This window comes from Lissotriton vulgaris, chromosome 7 (assembly GCF_964263255.1).
Source record: "Lissotriton vulgaris chromosome 7, aLisVul1.2, whole genome shotgun sequence".
Lineage (NCBI taxonomy): Eukaryota > Metazoa > Chordata > Amphibia > Caudata > Salamandridae > Lissotriton > Lissotriton vulgaris.
Window position 1 is genome coordinate 1,264,272,554 of NC_141695.1, and position 20,149 is coordinate 1,264,292,702.

Below are 20,149 nucleotides of genomic sequence, written 5' to 3' on the forward strand. Positions count from 1 at the left end.
TATACTCTACATCTCTCTGATGTACCAGCCTCTATGGAGTAACAAATACCTGCGTCCTGTTTGTTTGTTTCACTGCTATTACTGTTAGTTGTTTACATCAAAACTAAAATGAATACAATATTTTCAAAATCCATAAAAAAATAAAAAAGTAAGTTTACCTGGGCAAGGTTGACACCACTTAAAATCCTCTCAGAAGGCCAAAGAGGCTCACAAAAAAGTCAGAATTTGGAAATGGCCCTATGTCATCAGAAGCAATTTTATCTAGTGGACAATTGCACTGAGAAAGGTAAGACACATAGCCCAATATTTGGAATGGGAGGATGCGAAATCCCAACCCACAAAGGAAAACTGCTGCTACTAGAAAAAACAGCAAAGGATTGACTGACTGTGCTTTAAGCAGAGCCCCCAGGATATTGCGGCATAGATTTGCAAATTTAGCGGCACAAAAATAGAAATTTAGCGGCACAAAAATGGAAATTTAGCGGCATTATTGCGGCACTTTATTTCACTCCTATCCATACCTTTTCAGCCATAAATCTATGGCGCTGTTTTAGCAGAGTATTCCACTTTGAAATAGGCATGTTTAAAGTGTCTGAGAGGGTTTGCTTGCCATATTCTCCTTTTTGGTATATTTTTGAGCATAGGTTTAGCCAAGCACAATCAATAGCAGAGGGTTGCTGGTCATCTTGCTGCGTCTGTGGGACTGAGTCCTGCCCCCCCCCCTCTCCCTCCCCCCAAAGAGGTGTTGTCAAGGTCCTGGACCCTTGACTGGAGTCAGAGTATACTTCTCCCGGCTGATCTGAGGGTTTCACCAGAACCGAGGCAGATTGACGCATAGCCATGCATCACAGCACAGCGCTGCACCTCATTGGCACCTTTATCCTATCTCAGTGCTCCTCAGCTCCTGATCGGCAACTGCAGCGAGTTCAATGCACCGTAAAATAGTGAAAGACTCTATCTAAGCTGGGATCACCAAGTATGATAGGGAGTGAACACTAGTGGCAATCCTAGTGATAGTAGGAGGGCCTTGTGGAGATGGAAACAAATGGAGTTAAATAAAGCTCTTATACACTGATAAGGAGGAGTAGCCCAACCATAATACAGATTACGATTAAAAGAGACAATCAGCAGTAAAGGGACCACGCCCATGTTGCGCCAAGTGCACTTGTGTGTTCAGAAACACTAAGAGTGGCACTGCATAAGCGAGCTGCTGGCTAATAAGTTACCTAGTGGATATAAGTCACTTCATAGAGATGTGTGGTAATGTTCCAAATGCCCACTGTAATGGATTGCGGGACACCGGCAGAAAGCCTGTGAACATAAACAGGACAAAATATGAGAGGGCAGACTAAATACAGTTATTCAAAGCTGAAAAAAAGACTCACCAACAAGATCGTCACTCTTGAAGGGAACTATAATGACATACGGCACTTCGGTGGGGTTAAATCGTCTATAATGTCTGACATATGTAGAAATATCCCAGATGCCTATTATTCGTAATAACTGTGCCGGAAAAAAGCCGGTTAACATGTAGAAAGTATGAGAGCAGACTGATTTAAGGCAATGGAGATAGACACTGTATGAAAGGAAACACGAAGGAAAACTGATTAAAATTATATAAAAGTTGTAAAGGAGGTCAACGGGTCAACAAAATCATATATTATTCTGCGAGAGATAATTGCTATGAAAACTCGCCAGTCCTTCAAATAATTCCGTACCGAAAGAGTCAAATGTCCAAAACGCAACCACAATTGAAAGTACACCTGCAGAAAAGTGAAAAATGAACAATCCCTAATAATACTTAACTAAACATAATTAAGGTCCATACTTTGCTTACTTGAAATGTTGGGGCCATAAACTTTCAAGATCGTAACAGAGGCAGAAGCACTCCACTGGGCAACAACACGCCCTCTGTCAAAAGGAAGGGAGTATCTTCATCTCAGTGCACACACCAAGCTTCGGTGCTTTAAATCACTGCGCTGCTAAACACAGATGATTTCTGTAAACACTGCCACAATGAAAACAGACACAAGGCAAGAAGCAAAAAAAAAACCCTTCCTAGAAAAACGCCACTTTATCTTCACGGAATATAATGAAAGCAGCATCCAACTAGACTTTTAAAAGGACAGGAGGGGCCCATACTGTGCCACAATGCCACGTGCCATTTAAGAACAGTAAAACATAACAACATGTAAATCCTTCCTGCTCCCGGTGACTCCGGCGGGTCTTCCTTTCACAGCGCTCTGTCTCTGATGTGACCTGGAGGCTCTCTGTCTGAGAGGTGTTAACAATTGACGCCGATTAAGACTAATCAGACCCCCGAGGAGCTTGCAACACCTGATTTCGCGGCCACTTTTGTAAAAAGCGCTGCCTTTTTACAAAAGTGCCGATTTCGCGATTATTTTGCAAATCGCGAAATCCTGGAGGGTCTGTTTAAGGGACAGGGTCAGCTGCCAAATGATAAGGAAGCGAAATGGAATAGGTTTAGAAGGCGGCAGGAAATGAAGTTGTGCGAACAGATGAAAGTAAGGTTTCACACTTTTGAAAAACAAAAGTAATTGAAAGATCCCTCCAGTATTCATTCACTTTTGCTCCACAGTACATGTCCTCATCCCTAACCTCTAAATTTCTTACTGGTTTCTGATTTTCGGCAACCTTGGACCAATTTAATTTCTTCTTTACCTCTGTGAACTCAGGACGAGGGGGTAACTCAGCTTCAGGAAGCGGTTCCAGAGCAAATGCTAATTCAGCTGCCCTGAAAAGACAACAGGAGGAACATTCATTAAGTCTAAAGACTGCATGCAGTCAGGTCTTATTCATGCTGTACAACACACACAAACTAAAAGTAATATCATTAAGTTGTAGATAATCCTGCCCAGTCCTCGTTGTCCTAGCATTACAGTCATCACCTCGTTCTTGCACAGCGAAGTTGGGTCCATTACCACACTGTATACAACGAACATCCCACTAAGGCCTAGTACACTGAACTCTGTACGTACTCAACCTTTGTGGTTTCCAACAGTAAAGTTATTTTTACTCACTCACGCAGAGCTCAGGCGCAGCTTCAAATGTGAAACGAAGTGCGGATACCTTAAAGATAAATCCCACTAGCTTTAAAAGAAATTAGTATTACCAAAATACTTCATAATACTCACCTTCATGGTCACATGGCCAAAGTGTATGCAAGCCTTTGAAAAAGTTGACTGCTAAAGAAATGTATAGTGCAGCAAAAACTGTGAAATGAGGAATTTTTCTGTTTAACGGGGAGCTAGTGAAGCTTCATTAAGGCAGGAGACATGTGCAGGTCTATGTAGTTCACATATTATCCTCGCTGCTATATTTTCAAAAAGCTGTGGTTTGTGCAAAGAAGTCACACAGATGAATGTTCCAACCAGGATCTGGTGTTCTAGGGCTAAGTCCAAATACTTCAATTTCGCCAGAACCTTAAGAAATATGAAGAAATGGAGAGCGGACAAGCACGAATGGGGAGTAGCAGAGGGGCGAAGTTTACGCTTGATCTGCACGGATGAAAATGCTGACCAAGATCTGGAGACATGAGAAATACTGCTGAAGAAACTGCAGACATCCAGGCAGTTGGATGGGGATTCCGATGCATTGTCTCAGACGGGGAACTCCGAGGTACAAGCCGTAGATGACTCTGGACACCCTGTTTAATCAGATGCTAGCAGCTAGGGTGAACGGATAGGAATAGGATATGAGGTCACCTGATTGACCTCAGTGGCGCTGCAACGGTCATCATGGAAACATGTTGGCAGTGATGATACCCTCTATAAATCTAGGTCATCGGATGGCCACACATAGGGAGAGGCGCAATATGAAGCGGCCTCATTAACCTGTTACCAAGTATACCCTATGGCCATCCAGAGGCTGGGGCAGAATGGCCACAGGTGTACGATTGGGTCAGGCTATGTTACTTGGAGATATACGTGATGCACTGCTCTGTCAAGTCCAACAAAATCTTTATTCGACCGTGTATCATAAAAGCACATAAGAAAAATGTCCACATTTATAATCAGTTTTAAAAGAAACAACAGGTAAAGTCATTTGGAGAGGTGTGGTGCAGCGGCCAGGGCAGCTGCCTTTGGAGCACAGGGTTCACGGTTCGATCCCCGGCTCCGGCGGCAGCTCAGCTCAGCACCATGTGACTCTGGGCAATAGCTCACTTAATTTCTACGATGGCCTCCAGCGCTTTGAGACCCGTAAGGGTGAGTAGTTCGCACTTTACAAATACGGATTTACATTTTCATTTGCAAAAACAATTGGTTCTAAAAATCTAAAATCACAATAATGCTTAAATTGCATAAAATTTCCTTATTTTCATAGCAGCTTCAATATAACTAAGTGTTGCATGGCTGATTTCTGGGGTGTAAAGATCTTAATCCCTCTGCAGGAGGTAAAGTGACTGTGCAAAAGAACTGGGTGCAAAGATTGAGCTCTTATCGAGCCGTACAATGTGCAAAGCAGCATAAAGTGTGCAGTGGACTGAGTGGAACTGGCGTCACATGGACACTTCATGCTCACGTCAACCCAGGAGCCAGCCAAAAGGGAAGGCACCTAAATGAATGAGACTTAGTCTTAGCCGTGTCAAATAAAATCTATGATGCGGGTTGCTTATCCAAGATACATAGGAATCAGTTCCAGGAACAGTAATAATTTGCATATAATTATCCACAGGCCACACTCACACAACATGCCCTTCCAACAAGACAGTGACCTAAAACTCAAGCATTGTAACCCATATTCCTCTTTTCTCCCCTATATGTTGGAGCACTGCAACACATGCTAAGATAAGAGCACCGCTCTGTTCATCACACACAACATCAAAACACTTCACATACACTCCACAAGCAATATCCTTCCAGCCAAGCATCCATATGGAGTGTAACAAGCACCTGTCCACTGATGCACTTTGGCGCCTCGTTAGGCCCACAATATAAATGCTACTATAATACAACAGTGATATGAAACTGGTTGTAATTGTAGTCCTATGCTAATTGTGCTAAACTAATGCTTGTTTGCCCGTGGTCTATCCTATTTTTTTAGGGGGGAAATGGGTCTGATGACTTCCATGTTTTTGTGAGCAGGGGTTTGGCCATGTTTTTGTGAACAGGGGTTTGGCCACTTAGATGCCTAGGTCAAGAAAGCAAGAGTTGACTTTCTGCTGTTTGCCTCTGGGGTAGAGGTGTAATAGACACTCCTCCCAGGTGTGCATTAGGCTGCAGCCAGTTATGGCAGCGCCAACTGAGCGCCAGTAGGCATGTGGGGTTGGGCAGGCCCTTAGCATGTGAAGGAGGTCGGCATCCGAGGCACGACATCTGGGGCAGAAGGCGTTCATGCAGTGAAATAATCTGTTTATTTTGGCTGGGGTGAGGTATGCTTTTTGTATTATGTAATTCTGGATGAGGCGAAAGCGGGCATTACAGGGAATGTATGTGGGACTACACAGTACCTCAGCCCATTCCTTGTCGGTGAAGGGGCGATGACTGTCTGCCTCCCAGTGTTGCCTAAATGGTGTTCATGTCACCTGTGTGCTGGCATAGTGAAGCAGCGAACCATTTGGTGAGATGCCTTCCCATCTCCATGACACGTAAACACTGGATGGCTAAATGCGTTGTGTGTTCCGCAGCCATGTCCCTTTATTTGGTACCCAGGGCGGCAAACGGAGTTCTACAGTAGAAATTGACTGGGGAAGGCCACTGGTTTTTGTTAGTATTTCATAAGGCAGTAGGGTATTATATTGGTATAAATCACCCAGTGTGTGAATTCCCGCCCCTAGCCAGGCCGTCAGTCACGGAGTCAACCCACGGCGTGCCCTGCTGGGGCAGTGCTGGTGCATATGGAAGCGTTGAATGTGCTCTATATATACCTCTGACCTATCATTGGAATGCGACCCTCAAGAGTAGAGGCTCACGTTGTCTGCATTTGGGGCAGGGGTGTAATAGCAGGAGTATGGATGCAGTTGACAGGGAGAGAGCGGCAGTGTCTTGTAGCTGGAGTCCTGCCAACCACTTCGCTGCCCATTGCAGCTGTGACGCAAGATAGTATTGCTCCACATTAGGCATCACCAATCAGCGCCCATCAGTTGACAGGCAAAGTTTAGTAAGGACTATGCGACATCGGGATTATTCCACATGAATTCTCTCACTGCCAAAAAGGGTAGGTTGAGATGTACAGAGGCAGATAATGGAAGCAAGAAAGACATCTGGGACCGGAGAGCAGCGATCGCCTTCCCCAGGTTACTGTCCAGTAGGTCTGCTTGCTTGTGATAGATTCTGATACCTAGATAACGGAAGGTGTCAGGCCGCCACTTGATGCGACTACCGTTGAGAGCGGGAGCATGGTCCGGGCATGAAAGGATAAAGAAATGTATTTTCTCGAATTAACCGGCAGTCCAGAAAGGTCTGCGAAGTCGCCGAGTATTTGGGCCACAGTAGATGGGATCGATTGCGCATCTCTAAGATATGCCAAGATATCGTCTGCTTATAGCAAGACAATGTGTGTGCCGTCTCCCAGGGGAAACCTCAATCCACACCCTGCTCCTTGACCGCAGCCACTAGTGGCTCAACAGCCAAAGAGAGAAACAGCGGGGACAGCGAGCATCCCTGACAGGTTCTACGACACACCGCTATAGGGGCGGAGATGTAGGGGCCAGTTTTCACCCCAGTCGTCGGCAATGTGTAGAACAAGAGGAGAAATCTGCCATTGATGCCGTATCTGGTCAGGGCAGCAAAAAGAAAGTCCCACTCAAGGAAGTCAAAGGCTTTCTCAAGCTCGAGAACCAGACACCCAGAGTGTGGCCATTTTGAGGGGAGTAGGTAGAGACCCTGAAGAAGCACCTCAAGTTCAATGATGTGCTGCGAGATGGAAAAAGCTGTCTAGTTGGAGTGGACCAGAGATGGGACCAACGGTGCCAGGGGGTCAGCAAGCACCTTAGCCAGGATTTTAGGATCAGCTTTTAAGAGGGCCAGTGGGCAGTAGGAGCCCAGATCAGTAGGATCCCTGTCCGGCTTCGGCTGCAAAACAAGCAGTATTCACATACTGAAGTCGGGAGTATGGTTGCCTGGAGTGCAGCGTTGTAGAATGCATGCAATTGCGGGACAAACGTGTGTGCGTATGTCTTGTAAAACTCGTAGGGGGGCATTCGGGCACAGGTGTCCTTCGCGATTCTAGAGCTCCGACGGCTTTATGCATTTCGAAATGTGAAATTGGTTCTTCTAGTTCTCCGCGCTGCATTGGGGAGATGGCAGGGAGTCGCAACTGAGAGAAAAGGGTTGCATAGTGCTCGTTATCAAAGGTAATAGTCGATGCGTACAAAGCACTTTAGTGTTGAGTTAATTTGGTGTGAATTTCTTGTTGCATTTGTAGTAGTCAAGTTCAATACCGTAGGGCTTGAATGGGGTGGCAAACCTGCTCCTGACCTATAAGCCACGCCAGTAGGCGCCCCGCGCGATGAGGCCGCATGAGTGCGAGAGGGATCCACTGCATAGTTTACACACCTAAGGCACTCTAGGAGAGCAGCACGTTCCTCTCATTTTACATCCAGCTTCCGCACTCTGGCCTCGTCACTGTTCGCGTCTCCAGTTGGAGTTCTCATTCAAGTTTTCTAAAGGCGTCATCGAGGTGCCTGCGGCATTTCCAGCTGATTCCCAGGTTTCATTCCCTGATGGTTACCTTGAAGGCCTCCAATTCTGTAAGTTTGCTAATTGTAGAGCCCTCGTGTATTCAAAGAATTCAGCCGATGTGGACCAGAGTGCTTCACAGAATGGAAGGTTGGAGACACCATGTGGGTATGGCCTGTGGGGGCTACCACCCACTGAAGTTGTAACAACTGAGGATTATGGCCAGAGTGTGTGAGGCCAAGATATATGATTTGCACAAAGAGTGCTTGCGACCCCATTATTCGGTCAATGTGGATGTGTAGACCATGTGGTGCTGAGTAGTGCAAGTACACTCTAATGTCGGGGTAGTGTGTGTGTGCCACATATCCACCAGTGACTCAACAAGTCACCCAAGATACAAGCGTTTGAAACTGAGGCAGTGCGTGACAGCGGGGGAAATGAGTGCGGTGTCAAGGACAGTGCTGAAGTCACCGCTTATCAGCCTTAGGATTTCACTTCAATAGGCCAATACGCCAGATAGGCTGCGGAGAAATGCCGCTTGGTCTGAGCTTGGAGTGTATACCGTCCCTAGTATGAGTTGAAGCCTGTTCAGGCGACATTGTATAAATACATATCGTCCGCCATCACCTCCTCTGCCACAAATGGGGTGCCCGTCCGTACCCAAATCAGTATCCCACTGGCGAAGGACGAAGAGCCAGCAGCAAATATCTGAACACATCAACGGAGTTGATCAGATTATGGGAGAGTCAGGCGAGTTTTCTGCAGAAGGGATGAGTGGATCTGCACTTCCGATATGAGTAGTTCCAGTAACGACGCAATGGAGTTTCCATGCCCCTTATGTTCCATGTGATAATGTTGGTGTGAGACATGTCTGGGTTGTGAATTGGTTCCATCTACAACGCAGTTGTTCATGATGAGGGAGACCTACTGTGCGCTGTGCATGGTATCAGCAGGAGGGGCCAGTCAATGCAGGGAAACACTGCTGGGCTACGAAAAAATAAGAAGGGGGGGGGGTCAATTCAACTTGCAAAACATTATTGGAGCAGATGTGCTACAGGGATCCGCCCAAACTGTGTGGCCAAACAGTGGCAACTATCAAGAATCTCAATCAAGAAAAAAGGAGCATGTGTAGCAGTGCGTGTTTTCACCCCGTACACCCGATGTAGTGCATATGGTGTACTGGCAATGATCTGTGACAAGTTATATGCCAGTGCAGGTGGCAGGTTTACATTGTGACTGTATGACTTAGCGAAAATGGGCCCTTTTGGCTTTGGTCCAGGACAGGCACTGCCTGAAGGCGAATGCTTCTGCAGAAGTGGTCATGAGTCAGGTAAGAAAAGAGAACTGCTACACAATCTGGCTTGCTAGATGGATGGATTACTGTGCCTGGTCCGGATACATACCGGATAAGGGGGTAGGGACGTGGAGCCTGAGGGGAGTGTTTCCGCAGTTCTTGATGAGCACCTGTATAATCGGAATCCAGTTGCTTTTTATCGCACCGGATAAATGACGCTACCATGAGGGTACATTATTTATCAAGTGCAATAAATAGTACCCATTATGAGTTTCTGTGGAATAGCATGCGGATTTGGGGTGTTTAATGCACCATTCGCTACATGGTTAAGTAAATACTGGACTTTTACCTGCTGAAATGTAACAAAGGGTGAGATATTTAATTCACCCGGTAATTACAGCGTGCTGCAAATACCACCCAACTCGAAATTTCAGTCCCTGTGCAAATGGGGGTTTGCAGGGGGTCTGAAAATTCTGACCAACTCCTTATCAGGGGCGTAGCATGCAGCCCTCTCAAATTAAAAAAAAAAATGGCAGGCGCAACATTTTATTAGCATGCTTGACAACCTCACCAGGCGAGGTGTCAAGGAAAATGACATAAATGCCATTACAGGAACTGAAATCGTTTAAATAGTAAAAGAAGCAGAATGATAATAAAATTAAAATAACACCACTAATGGTTGACAAAAGTTTTGAAGCAGAACTCTAATGTGCCAAAAGATCAAAAGAAGAAATGTCTTCCCATCAAATAAAGGACTCTGTAGGAGGGCTCTCCAGAAGTTGTTATTGCCCCGGTTACTTACCGGTAATCTTCATTACTCCGAGTCCTTGTCTTCCTTGCCACAGTATATACATATGAGCCTCCGGCTCCACACAGAACTCCAAGCATAAAAAACAGCGCTCTAGTCTCCCTCTCCCTCCTCCAAGATGGCCCCCAGTGGCTCCAGCCAATCCCATTAAGGGATACAGAGACATCAACTCGACCTGAAAAACCAAGCCGCAGACATGAAGCCACCACCAGGGCCGGGAGGGAAGGGAAACTATACCTCCTCGTCTGTCTTCCTCGCCACAGTATATACATATGAGCCGATACCAAAGCAATCAGCTTCATGTAAGGAAAACAGACCACACCATCAGTGCAGCGAAAAACATAAATTAATATTCAGAGGCATAGAAACCACAAGGACAACCTCTCAAGGAACCCCCGCAGAAAGAACAGAAGAGGCAAAAGAAACAGAACCTTCACCCGGAATCTGAAGGCGGTAATGGGACATGAAGGCATGAGGGGACGACCAAGTAGCAGCCCTGCAAACATCCACCATGGACACCCCTTTGAAGGAAGCCCATGACACAGCAACAGTTCGGGTGGAACGGCCCTGAACAGGAAGGGAGGGGACCTCAGAAACCGAAGCATATGCCAACATAATGGCCTCCTTAATCCAACGACTGATCGTGGAGAGGGAGGGCTTCAGGCCCTGACGCGACAAACCAAAATTGACAAACAAGTTGTCCACCTTACAAAAGGAAGACGTGCGTGACAAATAAATCAATAAGGCACGACGAACATCCAAGAGGTGCAAAAGGGATTCCTCAGCCGAGGAAGGATCAGGACAAAAGAACCGGAAGAACCACTTCAGCAGACCGGTGAAAATAAGAATCCACCGTAGGTATAAATGTAGGATGAGGGCGTAAGACCACACGGTCCGAAAAAACCAACAAAAATGGGGCAGAACGAAGGAAAGCACCAAACTCACCCATACGCCTGGCAGAAGCAATAGCCACAAGAAACACTACCTTGAGCGTCAAAAACTTCAAGTCCACCGACTCCAACGGCTCAAGGAGCCAACTGCAAGGAACGCAAAACCAAAGGAAGGTCCCAAGGAGTAGGACACATGATAGGACGGGGGCGCAGGAAAGAAAGAGATTTAAAAAGACGGGACACCAATGGCGAAATGGACACCAAAGGCAGGACATGGAAAGCACGAATGGCGGCCCACTGAGTCCGAAGAGTCGAAATGGCCAAGCCCAACAAGAACCATCATTCAAAAAATCCAGAATGCGAGCTGGGTCCAAAGAAGACATTGACAGCCCGCGCTCCACACACCAAGAAGCAAAATCATCCCAATGTTTCGCGTAGGACTACAGCGTAGAAGGCCTCCGGGACTGCTGACTGACCCCAGCCACAGTAACAGAACAACCTTCACGCATCAGAGAATCCCTCTCAAGAGCCAGGCCCGCAGACCCAGGGAACGGAACACAGGCAGAAGAAGAAGAGGACCCTCCAGAGGGTAATAAACAAAACAGTTTGCCAGTACTGTGAACTGGATTATATGGATTACATTTGAAGAGCTATCAATCGCTCTCTCAAGCTGACCACTTTTTCAGTCGCTACAAATTCAAAGCACAAAGACTTTAAGGATAGATGTTTATTAAATTCAACTTATAAATTTAGATCTGTTTTTTAGATTATGTTTTTTTGTTATTTGTTTTTTCAAATCATCTTATTCAAAAGATCACACAATATATACAAAAATAAACAGTCAGTTGGGAGGAGAACCAAATTGAAAGGGCCGGGAAAGGGTCAATAACACATTATGGGCAACACTTAGACACTTGACATACAATTAGACACTAGACAACATATATAAGTAGTACATGAAAATTAGGGTTGGTAGAGGTTAATGGCGTTATTTACAACTATATATAACAAAGCAGCTGTGTTTTATTCTCCTAGATGTAAGTTGTTCATCGAAATGAATGAAGAACATTGATAATTTTCTTGTCACTCAATGAATGAGCAATTTAAATAGAGCTTAGACAAGGAATCAAATCATTTTAACGCCTACAATTGGCCTTAGTATTCACAAAACAGCCACTATAGTGGCGCCACCATTCATCTACCACCTTAATAGTTCATAGGTCAATAGTTCATAGGTCGACGCGTTTCGAATCCTATCTAATTGTGTAGGATTCTCTTCAGGACCAAACCAACTCAATCTGTGAAAAAATAAGTGAAAAAAACTCTGTCAGTGGAAACTAAAGAAAGACTCTCGGGTCACATTCTACATCCAACCACTCTCAATATGTTACCTGTCATCCTTTCAACCTTGTTTTAGGCGTGATGAGTTTACTGAAAAAGAATCGAAACAATATGTTTCAGAAATTGTGCACGTGAGTTGAACATTTTGAAAAACAACTCCGTGACGGTCGTATAGGTACTTACAGATTCCTAAGGTAAAGCCTCCCTTTTGAATACGTGTCCAATTGGTTAATTTTTTAGTTCCAATTGAGGGGGCGCATTCGCCTCGTGCAATCAATCTAAAATGAAAAAACAACGGATGTGGTTATTCCGTTGTGGTCAATGAACCGACCTGATAAGCGAGCCAGAGAGCACCAGTTTACCGTGCAACTCCGCTCGCGTTTACTTGCTAGATCGCGGGCTCTGTTTACCTGAGGCTGCGTGATTCTCCTCCAGTATGGGTCGCGGTCGGTTTGAAAAAACGCGATACCAAATGGGCGGAAAAGCCTCTATTTACTCGCATTCATTTCCGGTCCCTGTGATAAGCTATACATAGGGAAGACAAATCAGGAAATAAGACAAAGGTTGTCCCAACATAAATCAAGGATAAAGAGGAAAGTGGTCACTGCCCCACTAGTTCAACATTGGATGGATCAACTGCACAGTGAACAAGACCTAAAATGGACTGTTATTTCGAAAATTGACCCTGACCCCAGAGGCGGAGACGTAGAGGCCAAATTGCGACAACGTGAGGCTATGTTAATCTTGAAATTTAATACAGCCACACAAGGGTTAAATGAAATGTCGGAATTGTACAGCCTATGAAGATCTGTACATGCTTCTAAAGATGTGACATCACTACACCATGGCACCTTAAGTGCGTTTCCCATACATGACTGCAACAAGAAGCCGGAGGGCCCTCCGGCAGACTGAAAACTACAAATCCCATGAGCCCCTGACCCGTAAACCGGAAATGAATGCGAGTAAATAGAGGCTTTTCCGCCCATTTGGTATCGCGTTTTTTCAAACCGACCGCGACCCATACTGGAGGAGAATCACGCAGCCTCAGGTAAACAGAGCCCGCGATCTAGCAAGTAAACGCGAGCGGAGTTGCACGGTAAACTGGTGCTCTCTGGCTCGCTTATCAGGTCGGTTCATTGACCACAACGGAATAACCACATCCGTTGTTTTTTCATTTTAGATTGATTGCACGAGGCGAATGCGCCCCCTCAATTGGAACTAAAAAATTAACCAATTGGACACGTATTCAAAAGGGAGGCTTTACCTTAGGAATCTGTAAGTACCTATACGACCGTCACGGAGTTGTTTTTCAAAATGTTCAACTCACGTGCACAATTTCTGAAACATATTGTTTCGATTCTTTTTCAGTAAACTCATCACGCCTAAAACAAGGTTGAAAGGATGACAGGTAACATATTGAGAGTGGTTGGATGTAGAATGTGACCCGAGAGTCTTTCTTTAGTTTCCACTGACAGAGTTTTTTTCACTTATTTTTTCACAGATTGAGTTGGTTTGGTCCTGAAGAGAATCCTACACAATTAGATAGGATTCGAAACGCGTCGACCTATGAACTATTGACCTATGAACTATTAAGGTGGTAGATGAATGGTGGCGCCACTATAGTGGCTGTTTTGTGAATACTAAGGCCAATTGTAGGCGTTAAAATGATTTGATTCCTTGTCTAAGCTCTATTTAAATTGCTCATTCATTGAGTGACAAGAAAATTATCAATGTTCTTCATTCATTTCGATGAACAACTTACATCTAGGAGAATAAAACACAGCTGCTTTGTTATATATAGTTGTAAATAACGCCATTAACCTCTACCAACCCTAATTTTCATGTACTACTTATATATGTTGTCTAGTGTCTAATTGTATGTCAAGTGTCTAAGTGTTGCCCATAATGTGTTATTGACCCTTTCCCGGCCCTTTCAATTTGGTTCTCCTCCCAACTGACTGTTTATTTTTGTATATATTGTGTGATCTTTTGAATAAGATGATTTGAAAAAACAAATAACAAAAAAACATAATCTAAAAAACAGATCTAAATTTATAAGTTGAATTTAATAAACATCTATCCTTAAAGTCTTTGTGCTTTGAATTTGTAGCGACTGAAAAAGTGGTCAGCTTGAGAGAGCGATTGATAGCTCTTCAAATGTAATCCATATAATCCAGTTCACAGTACTGGCAAACTGTTTTGTTTATTGCTTAATAGGCGCAGCCTTACTGTGTTGTACGCCAGACCCTACTTGTTTCTTAGTGAATTAGCGGGCGCCGGCTCGCGAGGGGCACCTCCGAGACAAGATTATTGTCTCAAATTTTCGAACCCATTGTTTGCCACAGGCCTTGGGCTGTGGCTAGTTGTTAAAAGTAGCTTGTAGCTTTTCATTGACGGGCAGTTAGTCGAGTCACTTGTTTTTTTGCGTTTCACTCGTTTTTTCACAATTTTATGTTGCACTTATTACATTTTTTGAATGAAGAATGAGAGTGTATGTATGAATACCCTATAGGTTAAAGAAATCTTGTATTCACCCTTCTTACTATGTCAGAAGATCAGACCTTCGCATACAGCGAAGATCACATTAAAAAACTGTTGAAGGACCCTCCCACATTTGGCTCCGCCACACTCAGTAATACGGCACAAGTGAGTAATGAATCAGACAAACTGATTCGTTTGAAGAAGAAACAAATAAGGACGGATTTGCACGGTCACTACCTGCTCCAACATCTGAGGTCAGGAACCATACCATCAGGGCTAATTGTAAAGAATATACCAGTCATATTCACCGAGGATAATATATACAAGAAAGGATTCAGCTACATTGAGACCAAATGTAGTCGGGATCTGATGGTGTTAACCATTGAAACTGCGCAACGTTTATCTAAAGCACAACTCGAGGAGATAGAGAAATTAGAATCAGAAATTAAAATCAATCCTTTGATCCAGGATTGTAAAGTTTTACTTGAGCGAGTTGAAAAAGAAATACTGGAATTTAAAGATTTTACTATCCAACAGAAAGATAATAACTTTGAAAGAGATAAACGGAATTTCACATTCGAAAAAACATATCCGTACTTACAACAAGAATTTTATTCAAGACCAGAAGCAAGACGCTTCCTGAACGACAACCAAGGGAGATCTCGCTCCAAGTTTCTCACATTTTCAGAAACATCCTCCTCTGGAGGTAGCGACTCTGAGCAAGCAGGCCCCCGCCCGCGATTCAATCAAAGAGGGGGTTACCAGAGGAACTATCAGCCACAATATCAACAAAATTATCAGTCCAACTTTCAAAATCAGCAGCAACAACAGACTTTTTTAGGACAGGACGCACAAAAACCACGTGGGAAAACCAGATACAACCAGCCATGGGAAATGTCAACGCGAAGGCAAAATTACAAGAATTAACATCTCATACAAAATCTTCCATCTTCAATCTCTCAAATACGACACTAACACCATCGGAAATCAGTGTCCTTGAAAAGGGACTCACATTTGTACCATCAAGATTTACTGACTTCGTGAGATTAAAACTTGAATTTATAGAATTTTGCCGAAACATTCGACTGACTACATTCTTTGCTGATAAAGAGAATTCTCTTCAAACGGAGACCACTGGTTTCAAAAGAAAATCAAGCTTCTGCCCTCCAGCACATAAAGTGCCTAAAGAGGTCACATATTTTGGAAAAACGGTACTCTCAGCCTTAGCTGTACAGGAGAAACGAAGGAACGGATATGTTAAACCGAATTTGTCTCAAGATCAGAAGTCGGCTCTGCAAACTATTAAACAGAATGACAACATTATAGTGAAACAGGCCGACAAAGGCGGATCCATAGTAGTATGGGGAACACCAAACTACATTCAAGAAGCAGTCAGACAACTGTCGGATTCCACGTGCTATCGGAAAATTAATAAGGATCCAACATTGGATCTACAAAATGAATTGGGATCGATATTAAAAACTGGACTCGATCAAGGATTTCTCGGGAAGAATGAATTCAATTTCTTGTCTAATAAATACCCACGGACTCCATTATTTTATGTGTTACCCAAGGTGCACAAAAATGCAGATAACCCACCGGGCAGACCTATCATTTCTGGATGCGACTCACTGTTCGAACCAGTTTCCAAATTTATTGATTTTTTCCTGAAACCTTTCATTTTAACGGTAAAATCCTTCATTCTGGATACAACTGATTTTTTATCAAAACTGGAACAAATGACATTCATTGAGAATCGAGACACATTAGTAAGCATGGACATAGTCTCGCTGTACACCCAAATCCCCCAGGACCAGGCTTTGGAGGTTCTAGAGATTTTTTTGAACAAGCGAGAGAGCCCTATGAGAATTCCAACAGATTTCATATTACAACTGGCGAAACTGGCCCTCACAAAGAACTATTTCAAGTTTGGTGAAGAATTTTATTTTCAAACAAGAGGAGTAGCCATGGGCTGTCCTTTTGCCCCGGAATTGGCAATTCTTTATATGAGCCAATATGAAGAGATGTTCGTTTATAATAATAACCCATTCCTCCAGTGGATAGGAGGATGGGTAAGATATATAGACGATATTTTTTTCAAATGGTCAGGATCACATGAACAACTGGTTGAATTTCACACCTGGATCAACGACAGGACAAGTGATATCAAATTTACACTACAAACTTCTAAAACAAGAATGTCCTTTCTGGACGTCGAAGTATATTGTGTAGACGGACGACTAGTCACCACCCTTTTTAAGAAGGACACGGATCGCAATAAAGCGCTAGATTTCTCGAGCAATCATCCAAGAAGTCTCAAACAAAACCTTCCGATAGGGCAGTTTCTGCGCATCCGCAGAAACTGCACATTCAAAGATGAATTCATGTATCATGCGAATATCTTGAAAAACAAACTTCAAGACCGGGGATACCCGGTGAAACTATTAAATCAATCCATCAAAAGAGCATGGTGCACACCTAGAGAGGAATTGTTAAAAAGGAGACAGAAACAACAACAGACACGGATTGTCTGCGTGTCAACATATTGTCCTACATCGAATTTCCTCAAAAAACTGATCTACCAGAATTGGCATCTGATTAAAGATCTAGACACTCAATTTTCGCAACATCCTTTATTTGCCTTCAAAAAGGATAAAAGCATTGCGAATTATATTGTCAGAGCAGCGATTCCTAAGACTAAACCAGTGACAGTGAGGGACTATGTCAATTTGCCACCTATTAAAGGTCATCATAAATGCGGCACATGCCTCTGCTGTGCTTCTACTCAGGAAGGGGATCTATTCCAGCACTCAGGAATATCCTGGAAACATGACCAGTTCACCAACTGCAAATCAAAAAATGTGGTGTACGGGATCCTATGTCCCTGTGATAAGCTATACATAGGGAAGACAAATCAGGAAATAAGACAAAGGTTGTCCCAACATAAATCAAGGATAAAGAGGAAAGTGGTCACTGCCCCACTAGTTCAACATTGGATGGATCAACTGCACAGTGAACAAGACCTAAAATGGACTGTTATTTCGAAAATTGACCCTGACCCCAGAGGCGGAGACGTAGAGGCCAAATTGCGACAACGTGAGGCTATGTTAATCTTGAAATTTAATACAGCCACACAAGGGTTAAATGAAATGTCGGAATTGTACAGCCTATGAAGATCTGTACATGCTTCTAAAGATGTGACATCACTACACCATGGCACCTTAAATGCGTTTCCCATACATGACTGCAACAAGAAGCCGGAGGGCCCTCCGGCAGACTGAAAACTACAAATCCCATGAGCCCCTGACCCGTAAACCGGAAATGAATGCGAGTAAATAGAGGCTTTTCCGCCCATTTGGTATCGCGTTTTTTCAAACCGACCGCGACCCATACTGGAGGAGAATCACGCAGCCTCAGGTAAACAGAGCCCGCGATCTAGCAAGTAAACGCGAGCGGAGTTGCACGGTAAACTGGTGCTCTCTGGCTCGCTTATCAGGTCGGTTCATTGACCACAACGGAATAACCACATCCGTTGTTTTTTCATTTTAGATTGATTGCACGAGGCGAATGCGCCCCCTCAATTGGAACTAAAAAATTAACCAATTGGACACGTATTCAAAAGGGAGGCTTTACCGTAGGAATCTGTAAGTACCTATACGACCGTCACGGAGTTGTTTTTCAAAATGTTCAACTCACGTGCACAATTTCTGAAACATATTGTTTCGATTCTTTTTCAGTAAACTCATCACGCCTAAAACAAGGTTGAAAGGATGACAGGTAACATATTGAGAGTGGTTGGATGTAGAATGTGACCCGAGAGTCTTTCTTTAGTTTCCACTGACAGAGTTTTTTTCACTTATTTTTTCACAGATTGAGTTGGTTTGGTCCTGAAGAGAATCCTACACAATTAGATAGGATTCGAAACGCGTCGACCTATGAACTATTGACCTATGAACTATTAAGGTGGTAGATGAATGGTGGCGCCACTATAGTGGCTGTTTTGTGAATACTAAGGCCAATTGTAGGCGTTAAAATGATTTGATTCCTTGTCTAAGCTCTATTTAAATTGCTCATTCATTGAGTGACAAGAAAATTATCAATGTTCTTCATTCATTTCGATGAACAACTTACATCTAGGAGAATAAAACACAGCTGCTTTGTTATATATAGTTGTAAATAACGCCATTAACCTCTACCAACCCTAATTTTCATGTACTACTTATATATGTTGTCTAGTGTCTAATTGTATGTCAAGTGTCTAAGTGTTGCCCATAATGTGTTATTGACCCTTTCCCGGCCCTTTCAATTTGGTTCTCCTCCCAACTGACTGTTTATTTTTGTATATATTGTGTGATCTTTTGAATAAGATGATTTGAAAAAACAAATAACAAAAAAACGTAATCTAAAAAACAGATCTAAATTTATAAGTTGAATTTAATAAACATCTATCCTTAAAGTCTTTGTGCTTTGAATTTGTAGCGACTGAAAAAGTGGTCAGCTTGAGAGAGCGATTGATAGCTCTTCAAATGTAATCCATATAATCCAGTTCACAGTACTGGCAAACTGTTTTGTTTATTGCTTAATAGGCGCAGCCTTACTGTGTTGTACGCCAGACCCTACTTGTTCCTCCAGAGGGTAAGGCACGAATGGCAAAGCCCATCCTGGAGACACAGCCAATTCCAACAGCAGGGGATACCATGGGCGGCATTCCCAACCCGGAGCAATCAGAAGCACAAAGGACCCCTCCCTCTTGATTTTCAGCAAGACCGATGGAATCAGGGGAACCGGGGAAAAGGCAAACAACAGACCCGCCGGCCAAAGGAACGACAGAGCGTCCACCCTCCAGGCACCCTGGCAAGGCATAATCGTGCAAAAACAGTGGATTTTGGCATTGCACTGGGAAGCAAACAGGTCCACAATCGGAAAGCCAAACATCCTCTGCAATCTCCTGAACATCAATCGAGTGAGGGACAAAGACCCCATGGAAGGAAACACCCAGCTCAGACAATCCGCCACAGTGTTCTCCGGACCCGGAAGGTAAATGGCTGACAGGGACGCCAGGTTCACCTCCGACCAACCACAAATCTGACGGCTGAGGCAACTGAGGGAACGAACCTTGCACCCCCCTTGATGGTTCACATAAGACATCACCACCTGATTGTCCGTCCGGACCTGAACATGGCGACCCTGAAGGAGATCCGAGAAATCCAACAGACCCAAAAGGACGGCCTACAGCTCCTTGTAGTTGAAAGAACAAGACAACATCGACCGAGGCCAAACCCCCTGAGTCGTCGAATCCCCCAGAGTAGCACCCCACCCCAGCAGGCTGGCATCTGTAGTGAGAACGTTGGTGGGAACAATCATAAAAGGGCGGCCCCTGGACAGACGACCCTCGTCCAACCACCAACCCAGGACCATCCGAACAGCCTCCAACATAGGAATCAAAACCTCCATATTGAGGGAACAGGGGTCCCAATGCGACAAAATGTAGGACACCACCGGATACATGCGGAGGCGAACCCAAGGCACCGTCAACAAAGATGCCGACATCAGACCCTGAACCCTCAACCATAGGCTCACAGGATGCGAATGACCCAACAACAGGGAACGAAGAGCAGACATCAGGGACAGAATCCGGGGAGGGGGCAGGAACATCATCCCCAACTGTGTCCTGAACAGAGCCCTAATGAAAGTC

At 44.2% G+C, this 20,149-nt stretch overlaps 1 protein-coding gene across 1 annotated transcript in view; it reads right to left on the minus strand.

Annotated features, from left to right (window-relative positions):
- CDC23 (cell division cycle 23) overlaps positions 1–20,149 on the minus strand; it is a 66,848-nt gene that overhangs the window by 39,298 nt on the left and 7,401 nt on the right. The window contains exon 2 of the mRNA XM_086931822.1: positions 2,683–2,755. Within this exon, the coding sequence (XP_086787948.1) occupies positions 2,683–2,755 (73 nt within the window). The remainder of the gene's footprint in view (positions 1–2,682; positions 2,756–20,149) is intronic.